The 11,533-nt window shown below is 42.4% G+C and overlaps 1 protein-coding gene across 2 annotated transcripts in view; it reads left to right on the forward strand.

The window, feature by feature from the left end:
• The window catches only part of hectd1 (HECT domain containing 1), a 32,298-nt gene continuing 20,765 nt past the window's right edge, over positions 1 to 11,533 (forward strand). For both annotated transcript variants that reach the window (XM_014967311.2, XM_014967312.2), the window contains exons 1-15: positions 1 to 243; positions 2,874 to 3,030; positions 3,317 to 3,466; positions 3,556 to 3,790; positions 4,845 to 5,072; positions 5,156 to 5,437; positions 5,524 to 5,794; positions 6,556 to 6,632; positions 6,719 to 6,817; positions 6,909 to 7,023; positions 8,387 to 8,561; positions 8,861 to 8,999; positions 9,776 to 9,946; positions 10,419 to 10,641; positions 10,720 to 10,983. In XM_014967311.2, coding sequence (XP_014822797.1) covers positions 3,327 to 3,466; positions 3,556 to 3,790; positions 4,845 to 5,072; positions 5,156 to 5,437; positions 5,524 to 5,794; positions 6,556 to 6,632; positions 6,719 to 6,817; positions 6,909 to 7,023; positions 8,387 to 8,561; positions 8,861 to 8,999; positions 9,776 to 9,946; positions 10,419 to 10,641; positions 10,720 to 10,983 — 2,419 coding nt within the window. In that variant the 5' untranslated portion in view covers positions 1 to 243; positions 2,874 to 3,030; positions 3,317 to 3,326. The remainder of the gene's footprint in view (positions 244 to 2,873; positions 3,031 to 3,316; positions 3,467 to 3,555; positions 3,791 to 4,844; positions 5,073 to 5,155; positions 5,438 to 5,523; positions 5,795 to 6,555; positions 6,633 to 6,718; positions 6,818 to 6,908; positions 7,024 to 8,386; positions 8,562 to 8,860; positions 9,000 to 9,775; positions 9,947 to 10,418; positions 10,642 to 10,719; positions 10,984 to 11,533) is intronic.

Below are 11,533 nucleotides of genomic sequence, written 5' to 3' on the forward strand. Positions count from 1 at the left end.
ACTTAACTCGGCTATTGCGTTCAGTCGGGTCAGCTAAGCGCACCCCGTCACTCTGTTTTGTGACCCGCTTGAGTAGGAATGGGAGCTTCTTGATTTCACCCCTGACATCGGTGATTATAACGGATCCGAACGTCATTATCTGTGTGGAATAGCTTGATATTCACAAAGCTGGGTGTCGCTTCTTTTGACGAAGAAAAACTTCGCCCCGAAGCTGATAAGGAGCTTGGGCCCGTGTCGCTTATGGTGAGTGCCCGCTGCTACGGTGCGGCCTCAGAGCTCTCCTGGAACTCGAGACCCGCGGCTTGCAAGTGGAATGTTAGGCCGCGGGGTGTTGCTGACCTATTTGAGTAGGTCAATTTCTCGCCATTATAGTTTAATGGCGAGAAACTCACACATGCTTACGTCTTTCTGTGGCCAATAATTATCGGGATTGATGTTGGACAGATGTAATATTGAAAGCCGTAATTGACATACCGTGATACAGATTAGCAGCGTTATGCTACTGAATGCTAACCTGATAACACTGGCTAACATGTAACTGTACTGAAAGCTCTGGAGTTAGTTTACGAAATGCCTTTGGGAGGCCTGTTTATTTCAACAATGTATCAAATGGGATTTGTTAACAATTAATTTATGCCTAACGCTAACTTTTGGATATGTCCTAAAAAAATAATCAGGGTAATTATGCTCCGTTAGCTTTGTCAAATATGGCTGCGCCTCCCTGTTAAATGCGCATAAAGTGACTATGTTCGTCTTTTTAACACTTGGTAAGTTCGAAGTTACTCTCGAAATCGTAGATGAAGCTACGTAATGTACACATAAAGTATTTTTAGGTGAATTGGTTGGCAAATACTTAAGTTTATCTGGCTTGATACTTAACTACTCTTAGCTGTTTGTCATAGTGCTAGCAGTGTAGTGCTTCGTTTGAACAGAAATAATACAGTTGGGAAGATAACGCTGCCGTGGAAATCTTTTCCAATTTACAATCATAATATCTAAAATCAACTTTCATCTTTGTATTCAGTTAGATAATTGATCTTGTTTATATGGTAACTAAGCTAATATCAAGACAAATGTGTTCAGTTTTCTCTCCAGGTGTCCATGTGCAATGCAGTTAGGTTCAACCACAAGACAATTGGGTATATTTAATGATGGATTGCAGTAGATCACATAATACCATCTAGTAAACAGTTGTCTCTGTAAAGAAACCAACAGATCGCCTCAAGTCGTTGCTTAATGCAATCATGCTTCCTGAGAAAACACAGGAAGACAGGGAGGGCAGCAGGTCAAAGCCTCCAGCAGTGAGGAGCCGCCTGATTGGTGAAACACAGACATACACAGAGGTGCTGGGTTTGCCATGCTTTCTATGAAAATAAACAATAGAGAGAAAGTATAGATTTAATAGCAATATTTACAGTGAGCACTCTAAGAGTTGGTGGAGTAGGCAAAACAGGCTGTGTCTGATTAATTTGTCCTCTATTTGCAAATGAATCAGAAATACTGAGATGGTTCAGGAAAAACTACACCTCTGCAACTATGAGCTTTGTAAAAAAGGAAAGTTTTAATCTCAGTCTCAGGGCTAGGCAGAGGTTTAAAGAGAATCGACAAAAGCAAATGAGGTGGATTAGCAGAGCTTGACAACAACCGATGGTGTCATCTAGGATATGTTACTGTGGAATATATCTGCTGCCTGGACATTAAGCTGTGTTTGCGCATCATGGTTGTCATAAAATTGTTATACAATAAACAGTCTTCAGTCAGAGGCCTCTTCACATTTATTGCAAGACTGACTGCTACCGGAGAAACTTCCAGAACTTAGCTGCATTGCACCATACTTTAAGGAGCATAAATGATATAAGTTACGACATTTCATTGATATTTGGGATAAATAAACCATTACCAAATTTAATTGAAAATTTAACAAGGTGTCTGGCACACAACGAGCTAACAGAACAAAATGCTCTCATTTTCTGTTAGGTTTAGAGTGGATGCTAAGGAAGAGAAGCTAAAATCAGAGAAATGTGGTCTCAGGTTTTGTTTTTGTTTTTGCTATAACTTTGGATTTACTGATGTTGTTTTGCTGCTTTCAGTTTGCCTTGAAGCTGAACTCGGATCTCTGAATAGTCACACAGCCAAGCTGAGCACGCTCTAGTTGCAAATTAAAAACACACTCATTGTCACAAGCAAAGGGAAAGCACTCTGCAGCTGTTGCAACATGGTAGCCATATTGAAGTGGGACCTCTGGTGGTCCAGGGCCCTCTGACTTGGAACTTTCCAGATTTCCCGTGCAAGATGGGATTCTTGGTAGAGTCGACCAGCCTGGAGCTTGGAAATTCTGACTGGGAATATTTTTTGGCCAGTCACACAAATAAACATTTTTAAAATCCTCCTACCACTTCACATTGCCCAGTCAGCACATTCGATCACTAAAGCCATTGTTTATATACTCCCTAGTTACTGGTTCCTAGCTGGCTTCTCTTCCTGGCATGGCCTAATGTGTCCAGTCACTGGAGAAACAAACTGTTGCATTCTACTTAGTCGATTTCTGCACCTTTTTGCTGGGGTTGTGAAGAAACACATAACATAAGGTTATAGTGTTGTTTAAAGTAAAAAGATGCTCTTTAAATTAGGGATGCACAGTATATTGGTATCAGTTTGACTAATAAATAAAAAACGGGACAGATATTAACAACTCGTGTCAAAAGGCAAAGGAAATGTAAACATAGTTCTCAACCCATATTTTCATGTTGGTGCATTTCTTCTTTAAATTAATAAATTACAAATATGTCAGCATAAACGTGCTTGAAATCTGAAGAAAAACGTTTAGAAGATGATGTTCACCAAGCCTCTTAACTTCTTGCTGCTGTTTGCAGAGATCCTGTTCCATAAAGCTCATTTAGACGAAGGAAGCAGCTACACACATGTTCCAGTCTCCTTCCATTGAGTTGATTGAATGAGTAACAAGCAGCCTCACACCTGAGAGCTGTGATTGGGCACTGAGCCGGACAGGGCAGCCAACAGGGGAGTCAGGTGAGACCTCAGATTTGTTTTTTGTTTTTTTTATACATTTATTTATTTATTTATTTTGTTTGGAAGACAATGGTTGAAGGAACTAACATCAAAATGAATCTGATTTCTCTAAAACTTCTATTTCTAGTTTCAGGACACATCTATGGCTAAAAAAAAGGAACCCAATTCATTTAGAGTTCTGCATTAAGACATTTTGTTGATTTCTGTTTTAAAGTCAATCATACCACCAAAAATGACCCAACCTACTTTTTCATATAGAGGAGATTGTGTGTTGCTCTTTCTTCAGGCTAGCCATCATGGCGGATGTGGACCCAGACACTTTGCTGGAGTGGCTGCAGATGGGTCAGGGCGATGAGCGGGACATGCAGCTCATCGCCCTGGAACAGCTGTGCATGCTGCTGCTGATGTCGGACAACGTGGACCGCTGCTTTGAGACGTAAGGCGTTAAAACCCAGACATTTGCATTCCATCACATGTGTGTGAGCTGGTGGCTCAGAGCGTCCCCTCTGCCTTTCCGTCCGTTAGATGTCCTCCTCGGACGTTCCTACCAGCACTCTGTAAGATCTTCCTGGACGAGAGCGCGCCAGACAACGTGCTGGAGGTGACGGCCCGCGCCATCACCTACTACCTGGACGTGTCGGCAGAGTGCACCCGAAGGATTGTGGGCGTGGACGGAGCCATCAAGGCTCTGTGTAACCGCCTGGTGGTGGTGGAACTCAACAACAGGACCAGCAGAGACCTGGCGGAGCAGTGTGTGAAGGTAGAACGCCACAGAGGGCTGGGTGACAATAGACATGATCAACATCAGTCTGCTAGAATATTCAATATATAGAATATTTATGAACTCTGACCCAGAACTGAACAGCATTCTGGGAGACATGGACAGAGAAAAGGTTTTAGCTGCTCAACTTCTTATGGCTAGCTAAGCAAGGCTGGTGGCATCAACTAACTCACTCATTCTTTGGTTACCTAGCAACAACCTGTTGGGTACATTGCGCTACCTTATTTTTAGGCAGTCTCACAACTGCCTAAAAATAAAAACCAATGGCGTGGAGAGAAAACCTGATATGCCACCAGTGTGGCTGTATTTCAGATATTTGAAATGAAAAATTAATCATTATTTATCGATATCGACTGAATATGAAACACTTATACTGTGATACATTTTTCAGCCTACTTCTAAGATTAGCGATTAGCTAGTGTACTGGAGTGATGAATTGTGAGGACATTTTTTCAAAAGTGACTGTTCAATAGACACTAGACACTGTCGAAGTACAGTCTGTACTGTTCTTTGACATTTTGTGTCAAAGTGCACTCCAGTTATAGTCGGTGAGATTTCATCTGGAGAAGTAAGAATGCACATCCTTAAAAAGTCTTAAGTTCACATATTTAAAATTAGGGCCTTAAAATGTCTTGCATGAAAAAAAAATATCCAGTACATTTTACAAGCAGTGTGTCAACCTCCATGTTTAAACCACATGGTGCAAAAATGCACTTAAAACATTTCTGGAAACCTTTACAGAGATGCAGAAGTGCAGCAAAGACCTAAATCTGTTCCACTAAGGTTACATCAAAAACTAGTTGGTTAATACAAGTTCAGTTTTACAACAGGAACTGTATAGTGCTAATGGGTGTTTTAAGACTGAGGAAGTGGTCCCTTCCTCTGTGGAATGCAACCCACTCTGGGTGGAATCATGGAGAACGTTTAAGTTAAAAAATGTCTAATTGAGGGTTTCCATTCTTCAGTTGTGAGAAATTGTTTCCTGACTAACTGTTTGACGTCCATGTCTTTGAACCCATGTGCCTGTGTGCAGGTGTTGGAGTTGATCTGTACCAGAGAGTCTGGTGCTGTCTTTGAGGCTGGTGGTCTGAACTGCGTTCTCAGCTTCATCAGAGACAGCGGCCACCTGGTCCACAAGGACACCCTCCACTCCGCCATGGCCGTGGTGTCCCGCCTGTGCAGCAAGATGGAGCCTCAAGACTCCTCTCTGGAGACTTGCGTTGAGTCCTTGTCCAGCCTCCTCAAACATGAGGACCACCAGGTCACTACACGGCAGGCGGTTGTTAATGAAACCTCGAGGTAAGGTTTTGGATGGTATAATCTTGAACTTGGTGTTTCCTGCAGGTTTCAGATGGGGCTCTGCGCTGCTTCGCCTCGCTGGCTGATCGGTTCACTCGAAGAGGAGTGGACCCGGCTCCTTTAGCTAAACACGGCCTGACGGAGGAGCTGCTGTCCCGCATGGCGGCCGCCGGTGGCACCGTGTCGGGCTCTTCCTCATCCTGTAAACCGGGTCGGCCTTCCACAGGTGCGACCCCCTCTGCCGCTGACTCCAAACTGAGCAACCAGGTGTCGACCATCGTCAGCCTGCTATCCACACTGTGTAGGGGCTCTCCACTGGTCACACATGTAGGTCCACACCATTTCTCTCATGCTTGTATAGAGGAGGAGAACAGGTTTGTGTGTGCTCATGCTAACCTCCATACCATGTTCAGGACTTGTTGCGGTCGGCTCTGCCTGACTCAATGGAGTCTGCGCTGGGAGGAGATGAGAGGTGTGTGCTCGATACCATGCGGCTGGTGGACCTCCTGCTGGTGCTCCTGTTTGAAGGAAGGAAGGCGTTGCCAAAGTCCACAGCAGGATCAGCAGGCCGGATCCCGGGACTGCGACGTCTGGACAGCTCTGGAGAGCGATCCCACCGACAGCTCATTGACTGTATCCGCAGCAAGGACACCGACGCTCTGATCGATGCCATCGATACGGGAGGTGAGCCTGCTTTCATGTTGTTCATTATCCAGGTTGGTTACCAGGCTACTAACCAATCACCAACATTCTGGCATTAAAGCTGTACTTTTTAACTGTTGTAAAAATGTTTTTGTTTTTTTGTTTTTTTGTTTTTTCCACATTTGCTAAAACTGTCACTATGTTGTTACAGTATAACATGAGATAGCTAATCTGTGAAAAGACAGAGCTCCTCCACCTCTTGCTAGTGCTTCTACTGCCATCTGCAGAAATACACCGCTTGGTCAGAAATAACTAATCAGAGCCAGGAGGAGGGTCTGTTGTGGTGAACCAGCGCAACACAGAGCAAGGGGGAGGGAACGAGCAGCAGGTACACGAGGTTGATTGACAGCACTGAAACCCTCCTCCCGTCTTTGATTGGTTGTATTGAGTGTATTTCTACAGATGGCAGTAAGACCACAGGGAGAAGGCAGAGGAGCTTGTTTTATTTGTTTTATATTTTCTATTTTGCTTAATATTAATAGCAAAATGTGTTTCTTATGTACAGTTTTGGTTTAATTAGTGGTCTGTTTTCTTTCAGCAAATGGCCTTTTTTAGAGCTTTTCTTTAAATAATTGAACTAAATTAGTTGACGGTTATTTCAACAATCAACTAAATAAAGAAGTGTCAGAGAATATAGAAATGTAAAGCTCTACAAAAAATGGCTTTACCTTTTTTTTAAAGACCTGTGGACTTGGTTCTGCAGCCAAGTTTGACCAGTTATAATGAAATGTGCTCTCTCTCAGCTTTTGAGGTCAACTTCATGGACGATGTTGGACAGACGCTGCTCAACTGGGCTTCAGCTTTCGGCACACAGGAAATGGTAAAGAAACACAAACACAAGCTAAAGTTTTCCATCAGACATGGTTTTTGCAAACATGCTGAGCAGCTCTGTGCTTGTCGTTCCAGGTGGAGTTTTTATGTGAGAGGGGTGCAGACGTCAACAGAGGTCAAAGGTCATCCTCGTTACACTATGCTGCATGCTTCGGGCGGCCACAGGTAGCCAAGGTAAACGGAGGCACAGTGAAAAGAAACCATGTCAGTGAAACTGAAGCGTGGAGGCGTGTCAGTGTGATCCTGTGGGTTTGTCTCATGTCAGACTTTGCTGCGTCACGGAGCCAACCCAGACCTGAGGGATGAGGATGGCAAGACCCCCCTGGACAAAGCCAGAGAGAGGGGACACAGTGAAGTGGTGGCTATACTGCAGTCACCTGGTAAGTTCAACCCATAAACCAGCTTCTAGATGAAATATTGAAGTGGTGCTCAGCAGCAGCGTCTGTAAAGGGACAGTATTACGTAAAATTGATCCTTTTGAGATGTTCATAATATTACAATGTAATTTCCTCATCAAACTCATACCTGGAGTGTTCCCTTGACTCTTTCATGGATGTTTGAGAAATCCTTTAATCTCCACGGCAACCATTCAGCTGTGCAAAACGCCTGGGTGGACCTAGCTCTGCCTTTGAGGCATAGCTCCTCCTCAGAGCTGCAGTTTCCAAGTTTCTGCCTCACTGAGCAGCTGCTAATAGTAATTAGCAGCTCTGCTGAGCTACTTCTCAGAGCATAGCTGGTAAAGCATTGTCAGTTTTCTTTTAAGTCATATTTGATATAAACAGCATTTTTCTAACAACTGAAGGTAACACATAGACTTCATAGTGCTATAAAATGGCACAATGTGCCTGGAAACTACATAATACTGCCCCTTGAAAAACTTTAATATGTGTATGATTGAAGTAGATCAGGGGTGTCAAAGTCAAATGGATGGAGGGCCAAATAAAAAATTTAGCTACAAGCCGAGGGCCGGACTGATCGAATGTTCATTGAAATTTTTTTAAATGACGCATATAGTCTAGTGAACCTAATTGAACCTACTGAAAACCTAACAAATATATTCCAATATGATCAGATAAATAAAGCAATATTTTCTTATGGCTCTGTCAGTAATCTTTAATTTTCAACAGACACAACTGAAATATTTTTAAAATATAATTGGATTGAAATACAATAAAATAAAGTGCAAAAATCTATTAATCCACATATGTCAGAGTCAAGGCATTTAGATGTGTCGCCGGCGACACATCTAAATTTGCAGTACCGTAATTCCGCCACACGTAGCGCTAAGTGGAAAAATTCCAACGGTTTCTGAAAGGGGAGACGTTGCACTTTCCAGCAAGTATCGGGTTAATACGGTAACTTCGCAGCTGCAGCTGCAGAGAGTGTAATTAATCCGGGGGGCACTCGTTTAATAGACGGTATATTTCGGCAATAACTTGGTGGATATTGAAAGTTCCGGTTGTTATGGATACATGGGTAAGTACATCATCTCACAGAACATTTAAAGAACTACTTACAGTTCAAATAAGGAAGATATTTTTTTTCAGACGGGGTGCCGGCTTGCTGCGGTCTGCGGGCCGGTTCTAATAATACATCAAGATCATCCCAGGGGCCGTAAAAAACCTTCTCGCGGGCCGGATGTGGCCCGCGGGCCTTGACTCTGACATATGTGAAGTAGATGATTTTCTGAGAAATAATCCAGACTGGGACATGTTAACTGACTCTTAGATGTTTCTCTTCCAGGGGACTGGATGTGTCCGATGAACAAGGCTGATGACAAGAGGAAGAAGGATGCAAGTAAGGAGGAAGAGGAGAGCACTGAACCCAAAGGAGATCCAGAAATGGCTCCCTACTACCTTAAGAGACTTCTGCCTGTTTTTGCACAAACCTTTCAGCAAACCATGCTGCCTTCTATTAGGTAAACTCATCTACACTTCCACTGTGCATCCACTGACTTTTGTAACCTTAAGTTAAAAAACTAAACATAGTTCTGGTAGTTGTTGCTGACCATGCAAAATTAAAGTAAACCTCAACTTGGATCAGAACTCCAATGGCTTGTATCTTTATTTTTCACAAACAAACTAATGTGAAAGAGCTTCCAACTGGTCAAAATGAATAAAATTAAAAAAAAATATATATAAAAAAATAATATATGTATATATATGTGTATATATATATATAATTTTTTATTTTATTTTATTTTTTTATGGTTTTTAGGAAAGCAAGTCTGGCTCTGATCCGAAAGATGGTTCACTACAGCAGTGAAGTTCTGCTGAGGGAGGTGTGTGAGAGCGAGACGGGACACAACCTGCCCACAGTCCTGGTGGAGATCACTGCCACTGTCCTTGACCAGGAGGTAAGCTACAGGAGAGCAGGGATTACAGGGGCTCAGCCCTCGTAAACAGCAGACACTCACCTTAAGCTGCTGAACTCAGGCTGCAGAAAACAGAGCAGCAAATGAATAACGTATCAACTTTCTGTCTGATAAATCTGATTGTTTCTCTGAAAGACGCACAGACAAAATAAATTAAGCTGTAGGGCTGCTCAATTATATATAAATATTTAAATCATCATTTATTATGGAACAGTAGTCCATGTATCCCACCTGAAGCATGGTGCACTACATTGACCATAAGCAATGTAGTGTCCTTTAACCAACTCGACTGGAAATTAACTTTAATGCATTACAAGATTTTTTTCTGAGAAGGACCCCTGAGCTGCAAACTGTTAAAGTGGCTTTTACTAGTTGTCTTTGGGAATTAAACTCCAAATATTCTTATGTAATCTAATACTGCATATTGATTATTAACCAGGAATTAAAGCAATGAATGTGTTTACATATTAAGATGCATTAAAAAAAAAAGCCAAGAAGTCTGCAGTCGGTTAATCTGTTCTCACCTGTTAGGAAGTTTAAATTTGATGGGTTCACTTATTTCATTGTCTCTTAATATTAATTGGACATCGTCTGACATTGATACATATATTAATGCTTGATCATAATGGGAGGACAGGTTTTTTTTTTCTACACCTTTATGTAAAATATGTAGCATGCATAACTCCCAGACATGTGAAATGCAGTCTTATTAGACACTCATGTAATGTTTCTGGATTGAGCTGTTTGGTGTTTGTCAGGACGACGACGACGGTCACCTCCTGGCTCTGCAGATCATCAGGGATCTTGTGGACAAAGGTGGAGATGTTTTTCTCGACCAACTTGCTCGACTGGGGGTCATCAACAAGGTGTCAACTCTGGCTGGACCTGCATCTGATGATGAGAATGAAGATGAAGCAAAACCTGAGAAGGTAGACCCAGAAACCAGTGCTGCCATCCAATTGAAACATCACTCTCACCCCCTTTGTTTATTTTTGAAATAATTGATCCTTGAATGCTTTGTAAATGTTGGTGTCTTTAGATCTGGTCAGTAATATGAAAACCTGCTAATCCCGGTGGCAGGGGCACTAGTATGTTTTTTTGTATTAAAACTTTTTTTATTTAAATTTTTTTCTAAATTAAAATAAAAAAAAGTTTTAATACAAAAACTTGTATTAAAAACTTGGTGTGTTTCCAAACAAATTTATTTTCGAAACTGCAAATCGCACAATTATATGATCAATAGAAACGCAGTTATTGTTACTGGTTTATCAAAAACCTCTTTAAAATAAACAAACAACGCTTGGTAGGGGGGCAAGCCTGGAGGCCTGCCAGACTTACGATACACTGAGGGAAGCCCCGTACACTGTTTGAATTGGTAAACTGTAAGGGTTTTCCCTGCAGGAGGACGAGGTTCAGGAAGACGCTAAGGAAGTCCAGCAGGGGAAGCCGTACCACTGGAGGGACTGGTCAATCATTCGAGGCAGAGACTGTCTCTACATATGGTCGGATGCTGCTGCCCTGGAGCTCTCTAATGGTTCCAATGGCTGGTTCCGATTCATCTTGGACGGGAAACTTGCCACCATGTACTCTAGTGGGAGTCCGGAGGGGGGCTCTGACAGCTCAGGTACTTTGGATCTGCTTTTATGCCACTCAGTCACTCAATTAGTGGTTTGTTTAATCGCTCACCTCCCTCATCCTGCAGAGTCTCGTAGCGAGTTCCTGGAGAAGCTGCAGCGGGCGAGGAGCCAGGTGAAACCTGTAACAGCCAGCCAGCCCATCCTGTCCGTCGTCGGCCCCACCAAGCTGACGGTTGGGAACTGGTCCCTGACCTGCCTCAAAGACGGAGAGATCGCCATCCATAACTCTGATGGACAGCAGGCCACCATCCTGAAGGAGGACCTACCGGGCTTCGTGTTCGAGTCCAACAGAGGAACCAAACACTCATTCACTGCAGAGACGTCACTGGGTGGGTCTTGGTCAACGATTCAAAATGTCAACAAATCTCAATGTTCAGAAGTCGCAGCATTGCTGATGACACAATCTCTCAGTCCCCTCCCACCCCAACACACAACTCATTGTTGTTGGTTTTTTTTATCTTTAGTTAAATTTTTAGTAAAAACAACTACAAATTTTTATCAAAAAATGTGAACCCAAGACGTCCAAGGTCCAAAAAAAAAAAAAAAAAAAAAAAAAAGAGAAAAAGAAAAGTAAATGGTCCTCCCAGCATTTCAGTCTTTGAGGAGGTTATGGGGTCAAAAAAAACCCTGACAGGTAAAAGAAGGTCAATTAGTAATCAGCAGTAAAAAAAATAAAATAAAATAAATGATATAGTTGTACTGTTTCAAAATTACATCCATGGATTAAATTAATAAGTTTCACAGTTTTACTTGTTCAGTAATTCATTAATCATATGTTGCACAACAACCATCAAGTCATTAAAGCCCAGGCATTGACGCTACAAGCATCAGCATTTCTAAAGATGTCAAAAACATCATAGACGAGGCAGTGGGCAGTTT

The sequence above is a fragment of the Poecilia mexicana genome, unplaced genomic scaffold (assembly GCF_051168715.1).
Source record: "Poecilia mexicana isolate PSO_F unplaced genomic scaffold, ASM5116871v1 scaffold_22, whole genome shotgun sequence".
NCBI lineage: Eukaryota > Metazoa > Chordata > Actinopteri > Cyprinodontiformes > Poeciliidae > Poecilia > Poecilia mexicana.